Source organism: Bufo bufo, chromosome 4 (genome assembly GCF_905171765.1).
Source record: "Bufo bufo chromosome 4, aBufBuf1.1, whole genome shotgun sequence".
In the NCBI taxonomy this organism is placed as follows: Eukaryota; Metazoa; Chordata; class Amphibia; order Anura; family Bufonidae; genus Bufo; species Bufo bufo.
The window spans coordinates 8,724,376-8,744,901 of record NC_053392.1 but is presented as its reverse complement, the minus strand read 5'-3'; the positions used below and the strand labels follow the sequence as shown (position 1 = coordinate 8,744,901).

The following is a 20,526-nucleotide window of genomic DNA, read 5'->3' as shown; positions in this document are numbered from 1 at the left end:
ACATATATAGGGTTAATGCCACCAAAACTATTACCTGAAAGGTGGTATATCCAGACATTATTGACATATTTGGATCATATAAGATACTCAATTCAGTGAATATCAGCCAATATCCATATATACGGGGTTAACAAAATATCAGAATAGCACTTCACACAAAGAACTTGATTGTGGCCAAAAGACCTCTTACATATCCTATGGTAGCATAGGTGGCAGGAGGGCTGATGTATAAATGGATGGTGCATGAGGGGCTCCGATATGTTCCTGACTGGAAGATATTGGCAAAGTTCTCAGCTTTTAACATCCGCCTGAGGAATTAGCTAGTATTGTCAGTTGCGCATCATTTTGGTGCCTTTTTTGCAGTGATCTAGCTAAACTATCTATACCCAGTATCGGGTTCATTTGGTGCATAGTGAATCATTGTTTTTGTAGCATATATTGGCTTTCATCTTGTATATCTAGGATTTATAGTAATTTTGTGTTGTGTTTTGTTTCTTTACCTATTATCTCTCCCCTGATGAACCTTTACTAGAGGAAACGTGTTGGGAGGTTTTAGGGTTATATGAGGGTGAGTCAGGGCAGGTACGAGACCACAGGCCATCCACCATCAGGGTGTTCCTGTGGGTTGAGGCACTATTGAGGGTCCTCGTAGGGATAGCGTGGTCCCCCGCGTGTCCTCTCTATCAGTCTCTCCCCTCTGTTTCGATCAAGGTGATAAAAAAATTATTGTGACATCATATTTTCTTATTTGTTCATATCTATACTTTGAAGTGGTGAAAATTATTAACATTAAATATTAAAAGTTACGTTTTATTCATGCCTACTGTGATCCACTCTCCTTATTAACTACTGGCTGTTAAGTCTAAACAGTTCTTATTCAGCACAACACAATATAGGGCGTCCAAATTAACCATCACTTGGGTGAAGCCACAGTCCACTAATGTACAAGAAACATTAATTTTTCTCTGTAAACTACGCTTTGCTGAGACAACATAGCTTTCTGGATTCCATTTTCTTCAAACAGCTGAGCATTCTGGGTGAGATATACACCCCCTATAGTATTTACCACTCATTTTGTTACAAATTAAAATTCTAATTTCTAATTGTTTTTTTTATTTAAAGGTCATTAATATTAAAATCCCAGAAAACCCCTTTAATTCCATTACCTTTATTTAGTACTTGAATAAGGCCTCATTCACACATCAGTGTTCGGTCAGGTGCAGATCTTTCCCTTATACCTTTTGTCTGTGGAGGCTCCAATCCTTGTTTTGGCTCAAAATCACTGATGGAAATCACTGACCGAACACTGATGTGTGAATGACGCATAAGGCTAATTTCACACTAGAATTCAGAGACCCGTCAGGCTGTTTCGGCAGGAAACAGCCTACAGGAGCTCTCTATAATGGGGACCAGCGGAGGTCCAACCACAAGCTGGCAAATATGCCCAGAATCTGCCGGACAAATACCACCGCGCACAGTTGTTTCAATTCTCTTCATATTTGCCGGGTTGTGGCTGGATCTCCACTGATCCACATTATGGTTAATGGGACTGACTGGCATTCAGGCAGTGTCGGGCAGCGCCAGTTCCAGACAAATCTGGCAGGTTGATCCCTGCTGGATCTCTGAACACTAGTGTGAAACCAGCCTTAAGAAAAACTATTGATATGTCGACAAGTTAAAGGGAACCTGTCACGTTGAACTTGGTGTTTTAGCTGAAGGTGTCAAGCTACAGAGCAGGACGAGCTGAACTGATTGATATCTAGTTTTGTAGAAAGATTCAGTAAAACTTGTAATTTACGCATATACATTCCTGCTTATTCTAGGCTTTGAAGTCCAGGAGCCGGTCCTGTCAGTGATTGACAGCTATCTCGTAATACACAGTCATGGAGGGAAGGCTGTCAATCACTGATAGGAATGTACATGAATGAAATAAAAGGTTTACTGAATCTTTCCCACAAAATTATAATCTGCTCTGCTCTTCCTTCTCTATAACATGGCGCCTGCGACTACACTGCATTTTCATGGTGACAGGTTACCTTTTAAAAAAAACTCAACAACAATACAAAATCCGCAGGGAGTCCTTCCTTTTCCACTATGTCATACGTTTACATACTGTCAATATAGGTTAAACATATTTCTTGCTTTTATTACATTTCCCACATTCCATACAAGAATACAGTATGTTCTGTGTGTGAATTTTTCTAAATTTGATTTCTGGGTAAAATATTTTCCATATAAAGAACATCAAAATGGCTTCTCTACAGTAACTTTTCTGATAATGCAGAAGACTGGCTGTAGAAATAAAACTGTTCTGACATTCTAAACAAGATTACGGCTTCTCTCCTGTGTGAATTTTTTCATGTGTAACAAGACTTGGTTTGTTTGTAAAACATTTCCCACATTCTGAACATGAATACGGCTTCTCTCCTGTGTGAACTCTGATATGTCCAGCAAGATTTAATTTACTTGAACAATATTTTCCACATTCTGGACATGAATACATCCCCTCTCCTTTGTGATTTTTCTCATGTATAACCCAATTTGCCTTATCTGCAAAACATTTCCCACATTCTGAACATGAATACGGCTTTTCTCCTGTGTGAACTCTCATATGTCTAGCAAGTTGTGATTTACCAGGAACACATTTCCCACAGTCAGAACATGTGTACAGCTTCTCTCCTGTGTGAGTTTTCTGATGTCTAGAAAGACTTGATTTAACTGCAAAGCATTTCCCACATTCTGAACATGAATACGGTTTCTCTCCTGTATGAATTCTCTCATGTGTAACAAGACTTGATTTATTTGCAAAACATTTCCCACATTCTAAACATAAATACGGTTTCTCTCCTGTATGAATTTTCTCATGTGTAAGAAGACTTGTTTTGTCTGTAAAACATTTGCCACATTCTGAACATGAATACGGCTTCTCTCCTGTGTGACTTCTCTCGTGTCGAAAAAGATTTGATTTATTTGAACAAAATTTCCCACATTCTGAACATGAATATATCCCCTCTCCTTTGTGATTTTTCTCATGTATAACCCAATTTACCTTATCTGCAAAACATTTCCCACATTCTGCACATGAATATGGCCTCTCTCCTGTGTGAACTCTCATATGTCTAGAAAGTTGAGTTTTATCAGGAAAACATTTCCCACATTCAGAACATGTGTGTGGCTTTTCTCCTGTGTGGGTTTTCTGATGTGTAGAAAGACTTGATTTAGCTGCAAAATTTTTCCCACATTCTAAACATGAATACGGCTTCTCTCCAGTGTGAGTTCTCTCATGTACAACAAGATATGACTGAGTTTTAAAACGTCTCCCACATAATGAACATGAGTATGGCCTCTCTCCTGTATGAACTCTCTTATGTCTAACAAGTTGTGATTTATGAATAAAACATTTGTCACATTCAGGACATGTGTACGGCTTCTCTCCTGTGTGAGTTCTTTCATGTATAACAAATCGTGATCTATTTGCAAAACATTTCCCACATTCTGAACATGAATATGGCTTCTCACTTGAGTGAATTTTCTCATGGGCAACAAGCCTTGGTTTGTCTGCAAAACGTTTCCCACATTCTGAACAGGAGTATAGTTTTGCTTCTGTGTGAATTCTTCTGTGCATAAGAAGACCTGAGCGGTATGGAAACTGTTTTCCACATTCCCAGCACTGAAAACTTGTTTCCTCTTTCTGATCTGTACTTGTGGCACCAATCTGTAATTGGTCAGTAGAAGGTTCCTCACACTTCGCCGGATAATATGACAGATCTGTATTATGAAGTCCACGATGTACATTTCTGGTAATGAGGTTATTTTGTGACGAGCACTGCACGAGATCTTCATCTTCTACTTTATCATTCTGTGATAACCTGAAGTTTTCTTTAGAGTTCCTACTGAGATTTTCTGTGAGGATTAAAAGTGGATATTTGTGAAAAACCAAAGTAGACAGATTTATACCATTCATATTACTCTACAAACACACAGAGGGATCATTTATCATTCTGAAATATGTTTAAATTAGGCATATTTCAGGCACAGATTGCAGCGCAACAGCTAGTTGCGGCGCAATCTGCGACTTCGCCCCGCCCAACCCGGAGGGGCCAACCCGCCCATCTCATTCATAATTTTCTACACCTGTTTCAGGTGTAGAAAAAGGTCTAAATGTAAGGAAGCTTGAAAGCTGTCTTACATTTAGAACTGGTGCTGGATGCGCCTAAGTTATGGAGAGGGTCATAAGGCCTCTTTCACACGAGCGTGACAGATTAGGTCCGGATGCGTTCAGTTAAAAACGTGCGATTTTGCTACCAAATTAAGTAAGTTTTGTCTGCGATTGCGTTCAGTGTTTGCGTTTTTTTCGCACAGATGACATCCGAATGGCATGCGTTTTTAACGCACGTGAAAAAAACCACAACCATCCTCTATAGTCACATGTTTGTTTGAAACACATATAAAACCCCCCAGCTTGCTCTTATGTTTGGGAAAGCTCCATTTTGTGAGGATATAATCTAGTGTGTGGAGTGTTTGCATTTGTTCCTTTGCAGGATGTCCGCTTTCCCGTTATCAAATCCTTACCATGTGCTTTTGCACTGGCTGGTGTACCGATGCTTTGGAGAGCGGAGAGAAATGCTTGAGGAGGAACCGCGGAGGAAGAGGATGTGGGTTCAGGACTTGCAAAGGTCAGTTTACGAGTCTGTATGCAGACCTATGTGAGCCTTCTGCTAAATTTTATAATTATTGTCGCATGTCGATCACTACTTTTGAGTTGAGGCCTGGCTTGACCTTCATGGACACCAACATGCGGCGTAGTGTTTCAGCTGAGGAACGGCTAATTATAATTCTGAGGTATGTAAATATTTGTGCACTTATAACCTCCATAATGTAATTTATTTCCGATATAACCATACTTACCCAGTAATTTCCTTTTCATGAATCCTCCATGACGGCATATCATGAGAGAGATGACCTGCCTCCAACCAGGTAGGGACAGGAAGAATAAATATGAACCTCCTCCGGCTCCTCCTCAGTGTCTTTCTGAACCGACAGCCTAAAGAGTCTTTTCCTCTTTTTTTTTTTTATTATTCATTCATACCAACACATACCTCCACCTATGTACAATCCTATACCTATATAACTATAGCAAACAAATAAAGTAGCAGCACACCACTAAATGCACTAAGACTGAGTGAACAGGTGAATGTGTGAACAGGGTCAAATACATGACGCCAATACTTACTGATAAGCAGTGAAAAAGCTCTTAGCGCATATTATTGATCAGAAATATGTCGGGCCCACCTACCAGATGACAAGGTAGCTTCTTATCAGGTGGGACCTACTCTAACACGGAGGGTCCAGCTCCATTGTTACTCTGATTAAAAACACCAAGGGGTGGGAGATGGGCGGGGAGTGCTAAGTTCCAAAGAGGATGACTAGTCCTCTATAATATACATATAAGCAAAAAACGGAACAGCACCTCCTATATATACATTTTTAGATATTTTATTAATATATATATATATATATATATAAACAAATTTTTGGGGGGGAACCCATGCCGTCATGGAGTATTCATGAAAAGGAAATTACTGGTAAGTAATATGGTTTTTCCCTTTCATCCTCCATGACGGCATACCGTGAGATATAACAAATTAATTCTTATTCAGGGAGGGACTATGGCCTGCAATACCTTCCTACCAAAGGAAAGCTCCTGACTAGCCCTAGTATCTACCCTGTAATGTTTAGTAAACGTTTGAGGGCTTGACCACGTTGTTGCCCTACAGATCTGCTCTAACGAAGCGCTTGCTCTTTCGGCCCAGGATGTTGCGACAGATCTTGTAGAGTGGGCTGTGAAAGACTTTGGTGGAGATACCCCTAAGGACCTATAGGATTTTAATATGGCCATTTGTATTCATCTGGAAAAGGAATTATTTGTGGCCTTATGTCCTTTATGTGCCCCACTGAATTGTACAAACAAGTAATCAGTTTTCCTAAAAGACTTTGTGGTCTCTAGGTAGAACAAGATAGCCCCATGTACATCCAGTCTGTGAAAGCTCTCTTCCCCATCTGATTTTGGATTTGAACAAAAAGGTGGAATAATAATTTCCTCCTGTCTGTGGAAATTAGATACAACTTTAGGAAGGAAAGAATTATCCAGTCTAAACACAATCCTGTCTGGGAAAACTATGCAAAATGGTTCCACTATTTTTAGCGCCTGGATCTCACTTACTCTACGTGCTGAGGTAATTGCTACTAAAAATAGGGTTTTCAAAGAAACATACTTCAGTGAGGCTTCTGAAAGGGGTTCAAAGGGGGGATTTGTCAGACCTGACAGAACTAAATTAAGATTCCAGGGAGGAATTATAGGTCTTAAGAAGGGACTTAATCTATCTGCCCCTTTCAAAAACCGGATCACCCATGGGTCCACAATTCTTTTTATCAAACACTGAACTTAATGCTGATATATGTGCCCTTAAGGTATTTAGATACAACCCTTTATCAAATCCTGTTTGCAAGGATCCCAAAATTTCCTAGATGGAAAACCTCTGAGAAGAGTTCCCCGATTGAGTACACCAACCACAGAACCTTCTCCAGATTTTAGAGTAAATCTTGGAAGTAACTTCTTTCCTGCTAGCTGTCATGGTGTAAATGATGGCGTCCGATAAGCCCTTTGACCTCAATGTTACCCTTTCAGGTTCCAAGCTGCCAGATGTAACCCTTCCACTTTGGGGTGATAGACTGGACCCTGTAACAACAGATCTTGTCTCCAGGGAAGAACCCATGGGCTCTGAATTGACAGGAGCTTCAGCAGAGGGAACCATGGCTTTTTCGGCCACAGAGGCGCTATTAAAAATCAGATGGGCCTTGTCTAGGCGGATCTTTTTTTAGCACCCTGGAAATTAGCTGAAGAGGCGGAAAGGCGTACAGCAGCTGAAAGTCCCATTTTTGTGACAGCGCGTCTATTACTATGTTCCCGTCGAAGGGATTTAGGGAAAATAGTTTTTTTAGTTTTGCGTTTCCTGCTGACGCAAACAGATTCACTAGGGGAGTACCCCATAATTCTGTAATCTTGAGAAAAACTTCCTTTTTTAGGCTCCATTCTGTTGACCTCAATGAATTTCTGCTTAAGAAGTCCGTCTTTGTATTTAGGGATTCATTTAGATGTACTGCCGATAGGGATCTTGAGTGAACTTCTGCCCAGGAAAATATTCTCTGTCAATAGACTTAGACCTACACTTCTTGTTCCCCCTTGATGGTTTAGATAGACGATTACCGTCGTTTTGTCCATCTTTACTTGAATGTATTTTCCTTCTATGTAATGGGACAATGCCTTTATAGTTTCCCAGATTGCGGACCAATGTCCTTGGAAAGAGAGATGAGAGCAATGCGCTCCGCATCCCCAAAGGCTGTGGTAATAACTCGCAGATGTTCGGGATTCCAAGAAACTCCCCTCATCAGATGGTCTGGATTTTTCCACCACTGTAAGGACTGATTCACTCTTAGAGGAGACAATTCAAATTCCCTTAACGAGTTCCAACACTCTAATAACCATTGCTGGAGAATCCAAGTGTGGAACTGGGCCCATTTTTGTGCTGGGATGCATGAGAATAATGAGCCTAATAGCTTCATAGCCTCCCTGATTGTGCATACTGACTGACTTTGAAATTGTGAGACTTTTTCGCTTATCCCTATCACTTTCTGGGTTGGAAGAAAAGTCTTCGGAAGAGTTGAGTCTAGACGGACCCCTAAAAATATTAAACTCTGGGATGGACGGGGTTTGATTTTTTCCAGTTTATTATCCAGCCTGTCTGATATAGCATCTGACAGGTTATGAACAGATTGTTTTCTAGGACTGTTTTTGAGCTTCCTACGATTAACAGATCGTAGTAGGGAATTATTAAAATATTCCTCCTTCTTAAGTGAGCCACTACTTCTAACATTACTTTGGTAAACACCCTCGGAGCGGAGGTGATCCCGAAGGGGAGAACTTGAAACTGGAAATTATGTAGCTCCTTTCCCAGAAAGACTGCTATGCAGAGAAATTTTTGAGCTTTTTTGCATACTGGAATATGGTAATACGCATTTTTTAAATCTATTGATGCCAATAAATCTCCTTCTTTTAATAGATTTATGATGGATCTTACGGTTTCCATTTTGAATTTGTCATATTTTATGAATCTGTTCAGGCTCTTTAAGTTTATTATCAGATGGTATCCCCCGTCTGTTTTTTTTTTACTAAAAAGACTGTTGAGTAATAACCCTTTTTTGTTGTAAAAGAGGAACCGAGACAATAGCTTTTTGAGCCAACAGATTTTAAAACCCTTCTTCTAATTTTCATTGTAAAACTGCCGATTTTTGAATTGGGGTTACTCTGACAACATCCATGGGAGGAGGAAGACGAAAGGAAATATCATAACCTTTGATACAAAATTTAAAACCCAAGGGATAACAGTAATCTCTTCCCATTCTTTTATGATTTTTTTTTATCTCCCTCCCACCTGAAGCCTGGCGTCAATGTTTGGAAGATTCAGCATTTTTGGGATTAAACAAGAAGCCTCTGTTTCCGGTCTTTTGTTTTTTTCCCCTGGACCACTATCCTTCTCTATTGGATCTTTTGGCCTGGAAAAAACTATATTTTTTGACTCTCCAAAATGGAAATTTTCTTTTATTTGTATTCCTAGGAAATGATTTTTGAGAGTCCGAAGCCTTCTCCAAAATATTTTCTAAATCCTGGCCAAACATCAAGTTCCCTTGAAAGGGCAAACTACATAGTTTCATCTTGGAACTGATGTCGCTCATCCAAGATTTTAACCAAAGTGCCCTTCTGGCCACTACCGATAATCCCAAGGTTCTTGCTGCCATTCTGACCAATTCTTCTGTGGAATTGGACAGGAAGTCGACCGCTTTTAATAAGAGGGGAAAGGAGTCTTTTAGGGAGTCATACGTAACCTCTTCTTTCAGAAGAGATTCCAACTGCGATAACCATCTTTATAGAGATCTAGAAATGGATGTGGCGGCTAGATTTGGTTTGAACAAAGCAGCCTCCCAGGTATTCTTCAGACTTGAATCAGCTTTCTTGTCCATGGGATCTTTTCGGGACCCCATGTCCTCAAAGGGAAGGACATTTGCCCCTTGACGAATTTTGATAAGGATACATCTACCTTTGGACAGGACGTAAACAACACCTCATCTTCATCACTAAATGGAAGGCGACGTCTCATAGTTTTTGGAATAAATAACGTCCTATCCGGAGTCTTCCATTCCCTTTTTATTAACTCCTGCATATTTTTGTGGACTTGAAAAATTATTTTTTTCCTTTGTTCTAGTCCACTAAACATCTGATCTTGAACGGACTTCTGGACCTTTTCGTCCGAGAGATCCATGGTCGCCGTGACAGCTTTGGTTAATTCCTTTGTATCTTCAGAAGAGAAGAGAAAACTTTTAAATTCTGAATCAGATCCCGAGGAATCAGAAGAGACAAGATCCTCTGAATCTGACTCTGAGGACGATGAACCAGAGTAACCTAATTTAGGTTCCCTATGTTTTGACGCTGATGTAAGAGGGGTAAGGCATAGGATTTTCAGACAGGGCTGCCTGCATTTCTTGTGGTCCAGCTACAGCATAACCCTTTACAAAAATATATATAATATATAAAAACTTTAATGTAACAAAACAGCAACATGTCCAGGCTCATACCAGGCCACCCAGAGGATACTGCCAGGGAGTGGGGTAATAGACCCTATTTCCGTATACTGAAGCTTGGCCCTTAGCCCAGGGGCGGCCCCTGAAGGTGGAGCCCCCCTGTCCTCGAACCTGGCTAACAACTCCTATTAGGCCCTAGGGTGATAAGTGTAGGTAGTTATACAAAAAATGGTGGACTGGTATGGGCATGGACAGAGAGGATCAAAAGATGCTACAAAAGCACAGTATATACAGCCCCGATGATAAGGAATACCATCAGGTACACGGTGCATCCAACTACAGAATAGCAAAAAACACTTAAATAAGATGACTAAAGATGCCACAGAGTTAAACTGGGGTTTTTTGTAAGTGGGCCCGACGCACTGCAGCCTTGATTGATGATTTCTTTCTGGAATTGGTCCCAGCAGCTCCTCCATCGATTCTTTACTTCTTCAACTACAAACAATTTCATTAAAAAAAAAATTCAACATGAAATACGGTATCACTATCATGTGCTAACCTAGGTGCGTCATCAGTAGCATAGCACATTTCAAACAATGTTGTCAGTAGCATAGCACAGGTCAAACAACGTTTTTGTTTAACATGTGCTATGTAATGGAGGACAACGTTAGGACATGTGCTATGCTAGTTAACAGAAAATGAATATTACACGTGTATATATATATGAACAGTGCACTTACCTAAACTCATACGCTTTTCTTCAGGGGTTTTTGGCCGCACACTTGAGAACACCTCTTGTGTTACTTCCACCCACGCTGCATCCTTTTTGTATCTGTCATGATAGTCCTCCGACCTGGTGTCCCAAAAGTAGAGCCTCTCCTGGACCATCACTATTAGCTTCTCCACATCCATAGGCTTGGTGGGTTGCCTTGGCATCTTGTCTGTGGCTCAGCAAGGGCAGCAATATGTCCAATAAAGCAGCTCCGCACAGGTAGCAGAAAATGCTCATTGCCTGTGGAATCTACCTTCAACTGTTGCTAAGTAACATGCGTTAAAAACGGAACGCAACGCATTGCATCCGCAGAATATAGAACATGCTGCGACTTTCACGCAACGCAGAAGTTATGCGTGAAAAATAACGCTCATGTACACAGACCCATTGAAATTAATGGGTCAGGATTCAGTGCGGGTGCTATGCGTTCACATCACGCATTGCACCTGAGCGGAAAACTCGCTCGTGTAAAAGGGGCCTAAGGGTTACGAGCCTTAGGGAGCGCTTGCAAGTGCCCTATGAGCTGAAGGGAGGGGCCCTGCTGGCAAGAGCATTTTGCAGCTTGCCAGAGGATAGGAGACCATAATCGGAGCAGCCACAAAGCGGCTTTGCTTGCCCGAGAGAACAGAGAGATGGGAATGCGCCTCAATATAACACTAAGCACTGTCACAACTCCCTCTGCTGCTATACTACACATAACACAGGGGTCACTGCCCGGAGTGGTACTTTACTGCAGCTCTAAGGTGGAGCCTCACCTGAAGAAACCTCCCAATTCCCTTCCTCCATTCATGATTCCATACCTGTGGTCACATGGACTGGAATGTCCTCCTCCACCTCACTCTTACACGGGGGATCGCCCATCATCTGCTCTTCTTCATCCTCCACTTTAATATCAGTCACATCTTCCCCCTGATTAGTCATCTGTAACAATTCAGGACAATACAGCAGACAGGTGGGAAATCTAACAGATCCACATAAGAGACCCCCACCATCTATGACCCCTCTATGACTGCAGGACCCCCCTATATAGATGTGTATAGGGCTCAGCTCCATCTACCTGATGGTTCTCTGGGAGCTTCTCCTCTGGACAGTCCTGGGAATACAGAGGACGGGGACATCTCTCGGGGGGATTTCCTTCTATGAGTCCATCTGTAGGAAACACACAGGGACAGGAGAGATTATTACATGAGATGATGGGAGTAGTATCCAGGTGACCCATGACAGCCCCCCTCCTTACACTGCTGATCGCCCCATAAATCCGTCTCCTCTTTTGCTTCATCTTTAACCTCAATCAGATTTTCATCCTGAAGAAGAGAAATGTAAAATGATCTTTGGTTCAATCCCTTTCTGGTCAGATTCTGGGGAGACTTCAGCTCCATCTACCTGATGGTTCTCTGGGAACTTCTCCTCTGGACAGTCCTGGGAATACAGAGGACGGGGACATCTCTTGGGGGGATTTCTCCTCCTGGATCCATCTGTGGAGACACAAGCACACAGTGACTGAATACATGGCCTCCTGATCAGAATCTTCTCTCAGCTCCTTCAGTTTAGTGATCAGGGCCTAATTAACAATCTTCTGCTCCTCACCAACTTTCTGCTAAACCCAAGATAATCCAGTCACCCCACATAGAAATCCCAGACCTGGAGCTGCTCTTGCATCCAGAGACTCAGCTTTCACTCCTTCTTCGGATGATCCATTCTCCGCAGGTGGAAGACACATAATAATAATAATAATAATAATAAACCTGATCACAAGAGCTTTCAATCCAAGAGGAGATGAAGACTGAAGAGGAGCGAGGACCCTAATCACAATATACAAGAGAAACAAGAAATTGTGGGGCTCTGATCCATTGCTATGACAGCCTTGGGTCTTGTGAAGTCTCCCAGACCTTTCATAGTAAGCTGCCTGTAAAGTCGTGCCACTAGCAGGGCTTGACAGGCAGCCAGTAAAAGTCCCATAGACTGCAATTGTATCCTAATGCAATTTATGGTACGAGCGATCAGAAGATCTTATGTACAAGTCCCCTAAGGTTACTAAAATTCATAGCAAAATATTGTAAAAAAAATGTAAAAAGAAAACAAAACACAAATATTAATTCAAATCATCTAATTGCCCAATTTTACCTATAAAAATAAACAATAAAGAAATTACATAAATTGTGGTGCTCGAAAGTGTCTGAACTAATAAAATATCTAAATATTTTGCCTGTGTGGTGAATGCCGTGACAGAAAAAAAAAATGAGAGATTGAATATTTTTACTTTTTTTAACCACCCCCCCCCTCCTAAAAAATGTAATAGAAAGTTGTATTTACCCCAAAATGGCCAAAAAAAAAAAAAAAAATACACCTCGCTTTGCAAAAGAACAAACCCTCACACTGCTCTTTAGGCAGAAATATAAAAAGTTTTTGGGATTGGAATATGGTGATGCAAAGAAAATGTATTGCTTTTAAAGTTTTTTTGTTTTCTTGAAGTAAAATAAATGAGAAACTTGGTATGGCAGCAAACATATTAACCCTCAGGATAAGCTCGTCATGTCACTTTTAGCGCATAGTGAACATTGTAAAAACGAATGAAAAAAACCATGACAGAATTGTGATTTTCTTTAATTTTATCCCGTAAAGATTTTTTTTCCCGTTTTGCAATTCAAGTGATGTTAAATCAAATTGTCCCATTAAACAATACAACTTTTCTCACGAAAAATAAGCTTCAAAGTGGCTGTGTGAATTGAACATTTAAAAAGGTGTAGCTCTTGGTCACCACGTCCTCTGAGAGGTGTCTCTGTAAGGTGTGTGCACACTCAGCTCTGGCCTCTTAAAGGTCCAACATGAACACCTAACTTTGTCCCCAGTCAAATCCCTGAGGGTCCCTGGGTATTTGAGGCAGCCTCCCCTACCTCACCCACCCTGCCTGAGCTTTAGGTTCCCTGGTGTTTGGAAGTCTAGTGCTTCTGCGATTCTCCTGTTGTTCCTGCATTTCCAGTTCTGTTCGTGTTTAAGTTACCCCCGTCTGTATACCTTGTCCATGCTCCTGCCAAATACCCAGCCTTTGGTTTTCCTATATCTTGAGTTCCTGGTGCTTGCATGACAGTCCGTGACCCCGGTGGGTCAGATTACAACTACTGGCACTATTCCAGGAGAAAGCGGCCTGGCTGTTCCCTCGCAGCGAAGTCCAGATTCCTGGTTAAAGTGTTAACAGCAAGGGAGCGCCAGGATAACACCTTAAGGGTCAGTTCAAAATCAAACCGGTTAGTTGGCACAGTGGCTGATCCGTAACAGTAAGCACAGATCAAGGACCCCGCTGTCAAAAGAAGAACTTCAGAGTTAAAGTCCAAGACTTTATTTCATCCTTTAAAACAGGCTCATGGTCTCCAGTCTGCGCGTTGTGAAATATACTGTTTCTGCAATACAAGTAAGGAGACTTACCGTATATTTCGCTTTATAAGACGCACTTTTTTTCCCCAAAGTGGGAGGAAAAATTCAGTGCGCCTTATAAAGCGATAGTGCAGAAAATCAACTGGCCAGCAGTACTGCAGGATTTTACTTTGCTTTCTCCTGATCCTGCGATTTAAGTGTGGGACGGGCGATGGCAGTGAAACTGAATGCAGCCAGCCCGCCCATCCTTAATACGTAGGTGCCGCCTGGGTCCGCTCCGTAGAAGAGGACAGAGTAGAGCAGTTCTCCTTCTCCTCTGCTTTGTCGCCCACATATACTGCTGATTGGTGGTGAGCACAGGCGTGAACTGATGCCTCCGCCAATAAGCTTACCCCTCTCCCTCCAGCCCGGCCATCAACGGAGGAAGGAAGGAGTTGTAGTGGCCTCCGTCGCCCTGTGCTATCCCCTGCACTGTCACCTAAAGGCCCGAGGTGAGTGACAGGTCAGGGACCGACTTAAAAATGACTGTGCATTCTTATGGATGAGGAGGGTTATAGTCATATTTAATATTAATACAGGCCGAGTACAGTATAGTCCCTGTACAGTCAGTGTTCATATTAAATGTGACTAGAACCCTCCTCATCCTTGAGAATACACCAATGTACTGCAATATATGGTTGTATTCTTTAGGACGAGGAGGGTTATAGTCACACAACAGTGCACAGGGGTGTGGAAATCGTATCGCCCCACGCCCGGGACATGCAGTTCTGGGTGCCAGGCAGGTAGTTTGTTCAGTAGCTTAGTCCTGCTGCGGACAAGTAGCAGGGCTGAGATGGCTTTGTTTACCGGAGCAGTGGACGCAGTGGATCGGCGACGAGCTGGGCGTGGAGAGGCGTTCCCATGGTGATGGGGACGCTTTAAGTTAAAATATACCATCGGATTGGAGAAAACTCTGATCCGATGGTATATTCTAAACCGGAGGTGTTCCCATGGTGATGGTGATGCACCTCTGACAGGGCGCTGACATCCGCGGAACCTGAGGGGTTAATTGCGCGGACGGCAGCTCCCTGTTAGAGGTCAGGTGCCGGGAATGTTTCTACAATGTTTGCATTGGTGGGCAGTGCGAACCCTCCCCCCCCCCCCCCCCCGGTATTAAAATCATTAGTGGGCAGTGCGCCCACCCCCCTCTTCTCAGTATTAAAATCATTGGTGGGCAGTGTGCCCTCCCCCCTCCATCATTGGTGGCAGCGGCAGTTCCGATCGGAGTCCCAGCAGTGTAATGCTGGGGCTCCGATCGGTTACCATGGCAGCCCGGACGCTACTGAAGCCCTGTCTGGCTGCCATGGTCAGTTAGTCAGCAGCATACTTACATGCGCTGTGGCTGCCCGACGCTCCTTCTTCTTGTAACTCGTCACAGGTCTGTGCGGCGCATTGCTACAAACATAAGTGCATGTAAGTATGCTGCTGACTAACTGACCATGGCAGCCAGGACTTCAGTAGCGTCCTGGCTGCCATGGTAACCGATCGGAGCCCCAGCAATACACTGCCACCAATGATTGAGGGGGGGAGGGCGCACTGCCCACCAATGATTTTAATACCGGGAGGTGGGTGCACTACCCACCAATGCAAACATTGTAGAAACATTCTTGGCACCCGACCTCTGACAGGGAGCTGCCATCCGCACAATTAACCCTACTTGTCATAACAGAGAGGCACGGTCATTTAATTTTCCTTTATGTGTTATGTTCAGTTCAAGTCCATCTAGCATAACCAAGCATGTCCATGATGGTTCATGAGGGTGCCTCTGTTAACTTAAGTTTTTTCCCATTTTCCTCCTCTAAAACTTAGGTGCATCTTATAAAGCGAAAAATACAGTATGCCATAAAAAAATTCTAAATTGTGACACAGATCATGCCATATACAGGACGTTTTGCACTTTGTGTCAAAAATCTTATGTAGGCTCCACCATCAGAAAATTAGAACAGCAGGGTTTCCGACATTACCAAAAATAAAAACACGACATCAGGAGCAGCTAAACATTTTGCGGAAGAGCATGCAGGATCACTGGAGTCTTTTAGGTTCCATGGTACAGAAAGGGTTAACAGACCCCCTAGAGGAGGTAACTGGCAGAAGTTTGTTTTAAACAGAAAAGCCTTATGAATTATGTGGTTGGGAACTAGATACCCTGCCGGCTTAACCCCTTCCTGACCTGGTCAGGTCTTTAAAGATGGCTGTTTCATACAGCAGAAACCCACGTATAATGTCTGCGACCAGTGGAAATACTGGTCACGGACATTTTACAATTCAGATGCCGTGGTCCAAGGCATCTGAGCGCACAAAATACCGGAAGCGTGCGCTTATGCTGATGCTCCGGCTCCCCCATGGAGCTTGTTTGTCTGTAGCAGGCCTCCATAGGAAACTAGTAATTTTCTCATAGACTCCAATGCTAATGCATTGCGGTCTATGAGAATAGCAATCTAAAGATTCCCTATGGAAACTATAAAAAAAAAAAGTGTAAAAAATAAAGTTTTTAAAAATAAAAAAAGAAACATAAAAATTTAAAATCACCCCCCTTTCCCAAAATAAAATTAAAAGAACTAAAAAAATACACATCATGGGTATCGCCACGTGCGAAAACACCCATAGTATAAAAATATCTTCCCCATACGGCAAACAACGAGATGGAAAAAAAGCGTCAAAATAGCCGATTCTCTAAAAAAAAATTAAATAAAAAGTGATCAAAAAGTCATACACACCCCAGAATGTTATCAATGAAAGGTACAGATCGCCCCGCAAAAAATTAGCCCCCAAACAGCTCCGTACACATAATTACAAAAAGTTATAGAAGTCAAAATATGGCGACGGAAAAATAAAACAGATTTTTTCCAACTTTTTTATTATTTTATCAAAACGCAAGAAAAACGATACATATAAAAGGTATCGCCGGATTCATACTGATGTGTAGAATGAAAGTAACTAGTCAGTTTTATCACACATCAAATGTCATAAATAAAAAATAAAATATCATTCCCAAAATGATCCAAACATATAGTAGATATATGGGGAATGTAAAGTAATAACTATTTTTGGAGGTATTACTATGTATTATAGAAGTAGAGAAATTTAAAACTTTGAAATTTGCAATTTTAAAATTTTTTGGGGTAAATTTAGTTTTTTTTTAAAATAAAAATGAATTTTTTTTACTTCATTTTACCAGTGTCATGAAGTACAATATGTGACGAAAAAAAACTATCTCAGAACGGCCTGGATAAGTCAAAGCGTTTTAAAGTTATCAGCACTTAAAGTGACACTGGTCAGATTTGCAAATAATGGCCAAGTCCAGAAGGTGAAATAGGGCCGAGTCCTTAAGGGGTTAAAGATGCACTTCGGTTTATGTAACGTGTCAGCCGTTATAGGGTGGTAAATTTTGGGGTGCTGTCATGGGTTTCATCAGCCTATAGTTTCTTATAAAAAGTATGAATCAAGCTCGAAGTCACCACCCTGCATATTTGGGGTAAAGAAGCTCCTGCTCTCTCTGCCCATGTTGTCTCCACTGCTCTAGTGGAATAAGCCCTAAAACCTGTTGGTGGAGACAAGTTCAAAGATGAATATGAAATAGAGATGGCATTCCTAATGCATCTAGCAGCTGTACTCGAGGCTGCCTTATGTCCCTTAAATTTACCCTGGAATTGCAAGAGAAGGTTTTCATCTATTCTCCAGTCTGCAGTGGAATCGAGGTACTGCCACAAACACCTCCTCACATGATTATATTATTAGATAATATACTTTTTCACCAACTGGTTCACCGAATTTGGACAAAAAGATGGAAGGATAACATCTTGTGAAATTCCGAGATTACCTTAGGTTAAAAAGATGGGACCGGTCTGATCAGGAAATTCTGAGAAAGTCTGTATCTCAGAAACCCTTCTAGTTGACATAATTGCTAATAAAAAGGTAATCTTAAAGGTAAGCAGCCTAATAGACATGTCATTAGTAGGCTCAAATAGATCCTGGGATAAAGCAGAAAGGATCATAATAAGATCCCAAGGTGGAGATAAGGGATGAATAGGAGGATTTAATCTAGAAGCAGTTAAGAACCTCTAGACCCAGGGATGTTCAGCTAACCTGTTGTCAAAAAAGTAGCTACGGGCTGCTACTTGTACCCTCAAGGTGGAAGCTTTTAAGTTCTTGTCTATACCTGCCTGCAGGAAGTCTAAAATTGCAGGAACGTTAGGAGTCACCAAGTTATCCTTTCAACATCCATGCTGAGAGGCAAAGCAGCTCTGGACTGGGATGCAGAAGAAGACCCCGGAAAATCAAGAACTTCCTTATTGTCCAAACCCAGGGAGAGTCTCCTGCCTCTTCTGTAAGGCTGTGTACCAAGATCTCTTCGCCCATCTGGAAGCAATCAGTATTACAACTGCCTTATCCTCCTGTATTTTCCTCAATATTATTGGGATGAGGCAAATCGGGAGGAACGCATAAGCTAACTCCTTGCTCCAATTCTGAACTAGAGCATAAAACATCGATGGCCTGTCTATGTGGTTTAGAGAATAGGACCTGGCTACCTTTCTGTTTGTCCTGGTTGCAAAAATATCTATTTGGACAATCTGCAGAAACGCCTTGTCGATTAAGCACCATTTCCCTTGCCTGACCTGGGTACGGCTTAGGAAATTGGCTATCACATTCTGATCTCCCTTCAAATGTACTGCCGACAGGAATCAATTTCTGTCCTTCGCTATTTGAAATATCTCCAGAGACCGGAACAGACTTTGACGTTCCTCCCTGGTGGTTCACAAAGGCAACTGCTGTAGAATTGTCTGAGTAAAAGATTACACTTCTGTCTTTTAGTTCTAGAATAGCTATCTTCAATGTCCTATCTATTTCTTTCAGCTTCCTGAAATTGAAAAAAGCCCCCACCTTTCCTGACAGAAATTGCTCAGAGAACGAGCCCCCCATACCCATGGACTGACATCTGTAGTCACGATTAACTGATCCTGTACAGACCACAGAACTCCTGTTGATAGATTCTCTGGAATTGTCTGCCTCTTAATGAGAGATGACATTTGTGGTTTAAAGAGAATGGGGAACTGTCCCCGTATTTCAGGATGTCTATCTGAAGTTCTTTTCAGTGTATTTGGACATACGGTCCTGCTGGTATGGCAGAGGTCATCTGACCTAGAACAGACATCGCCTGCCTGAAAGAACAGAGGTAAGAGTGGAAAAGAGTTCATACTTGTTCCCTGATGAGGTCCTTCCTTCTGGATGGAAAAAAAGTGCCATATTTGCGAAGGGAGAAAAATTTGACTTTTCTTGATTTATTCGTCAACCCCGATCTTTCAAGGTTGAGCAAAGGAATCTTAAATCCTTCTCTAGTTCTTCTTTTGTTTGCACAAAAACTAGTAGGTAGTCCAAATAGGGAACCATGGAAAGAACCTTTGTTCTCGAAAAGGCTGCTTCTTAGATAAACTGGCGTAACAGTCTAACATAAGATGCTGGTAACGGTATCTTACATCCCCGCATTCCTTATTTTCAGTATGCCTTCTTAGGTGTTTTTGCGTGCTACAAAACAATAGGCAAACAACACCCCATATTAATAAGGAAGAGGATCTATCACCATTGAATTAGTACTCCCCCACTCCTCAGGACTAATACCGGACTTGCAGGCCTTGAGGGTTCCATGGGGTCGGCATGTATGGCATCCCTTGGCTCATACATAATAAGCGCACCAGATCATGCACAGCACTGTATGCATACTTCCTGGACTAGCTGCGCTCCTCTGCTGCCACTTCTAATGCACCAATAGCCTCCTTTTATCCTCTTTTTAGGTCTAGAATGCCTAATTCAGCCAGCCAGGACGCTGGTTCAAACTCCGCGCCCCAGAACCAGAAGTGATGTCACAACCGGAAGTCGTTACTCTGTCATCTTGCGTATGGCAAGTTCACAACATCCTCCATCTTGGAAATGGGCAGATCACCGTGCGTTCCACAGACTGAACTGGAGCCGCCTGAACACGGCTCCCTAGAAGTTGGGAGGAGGCAGAGGAGACAGAAGTCTTAGGCAGCGGCTCTTCACAGAGACTGACGCCGCCCAGGATAGGCCCCGTCACGTTATGGAGACCCGGGCCTTCCTCAGTCCTTTGGGTGTGAACACTTGCATCAGGAGCACAAGTTCCCTAGGTATTTGCTATCCGGAGGACAGGAAACCTGAACTGAGACGTGGTGGGGGTGTGAACCTTTTTATTTCATCAGGTTTCCTGTCCTGGATAGGAGGTCCTAATCGCAAGGGTGTTGTCATGAATGAGGGGAAAACAAGTTAGGACCATTAATTGGAGAACTTATGCAAAGAGTCTAGTGACCTACTACAAAACCAATTTTTACTTCCATCAGGATGTGACACATCACAATTCTTGCAAGACATATAGACGGGCTTAGAAGATCTCTTGTGGACTTCATCCTAACAGCTATGAGCTCCTGCCTACCAAGTCCAACTAGTAGAAGACTGCAGATTAAATATTCCCCAAGCAAGAAGCAAATTGAAAAAGGAAGGGTTCGGCTATTGGTGGAGGAAGACAAAAAAGGACAAAAAAACAAGTGATGTTTAGTTCACTGTCTCCAGAACGTTGACAGAGCCTAACTCAGATTACCACCAAAGATGCCAGTGCTCCCATATATGTACCAGATGATGGCTCCTGTGCCAACACCACCGCAACCCTAGTGACCATCAAGATTGTCACCACCTCAACA

At 42.2% G+C, this 20,526-nt stretch overlaps 3 protein-coding genes across 3 annotated transcripts in view; 1 reads left to right on the top strand and 2 right to left on the bottom strand.

The window, feature by feature from the left end:
* LOC120998324 (aspartic and glutamic acid-rich protein-like) overlaps positions 1–20,526 on the bottom strand; it is a 2,513,920-nt gene that overhangs the window by 343,714 nt on the left and 2,149,680 nt on the right. The window lies entirely within an intron of this gene.
* LOC120998305 (gastrula zinc finger protein XlCGF26.1-like) overlaps positions 1–20,526 on the top strand; it is a 4,064,644-nt gene that overhangs the window by 2,801,401 nt on the left and 1,242,717 nt on the right. The gene's annotated exons all lie outside the window — the stretch shown is intronic.
* LOC120998355 (oocyte zinc finger protein XlCOF7.1-like) lies at positions 1,829–20,469 on the bottom strand. The gene is made up of 3 exons (XM_040429022.1): positions 20,459–20,469; positions 7,225–7,232; positions 1,829–3,903 (listed from the first exon to the last, which is right to left on the bottom strand). The coding sequence occupies exon 3, from the start codon at positions 3,623–3,625 to the stop codon at positions 2,330–2,332; it is 1,296 nt and encodes a 431-aa protein (XP_040284956.1). The 5' UTR covers positions 3,626–3,903; positions 7,225–7,232; positions 20,459–20,469; the 3' UTR covers positions 1,829–2,329.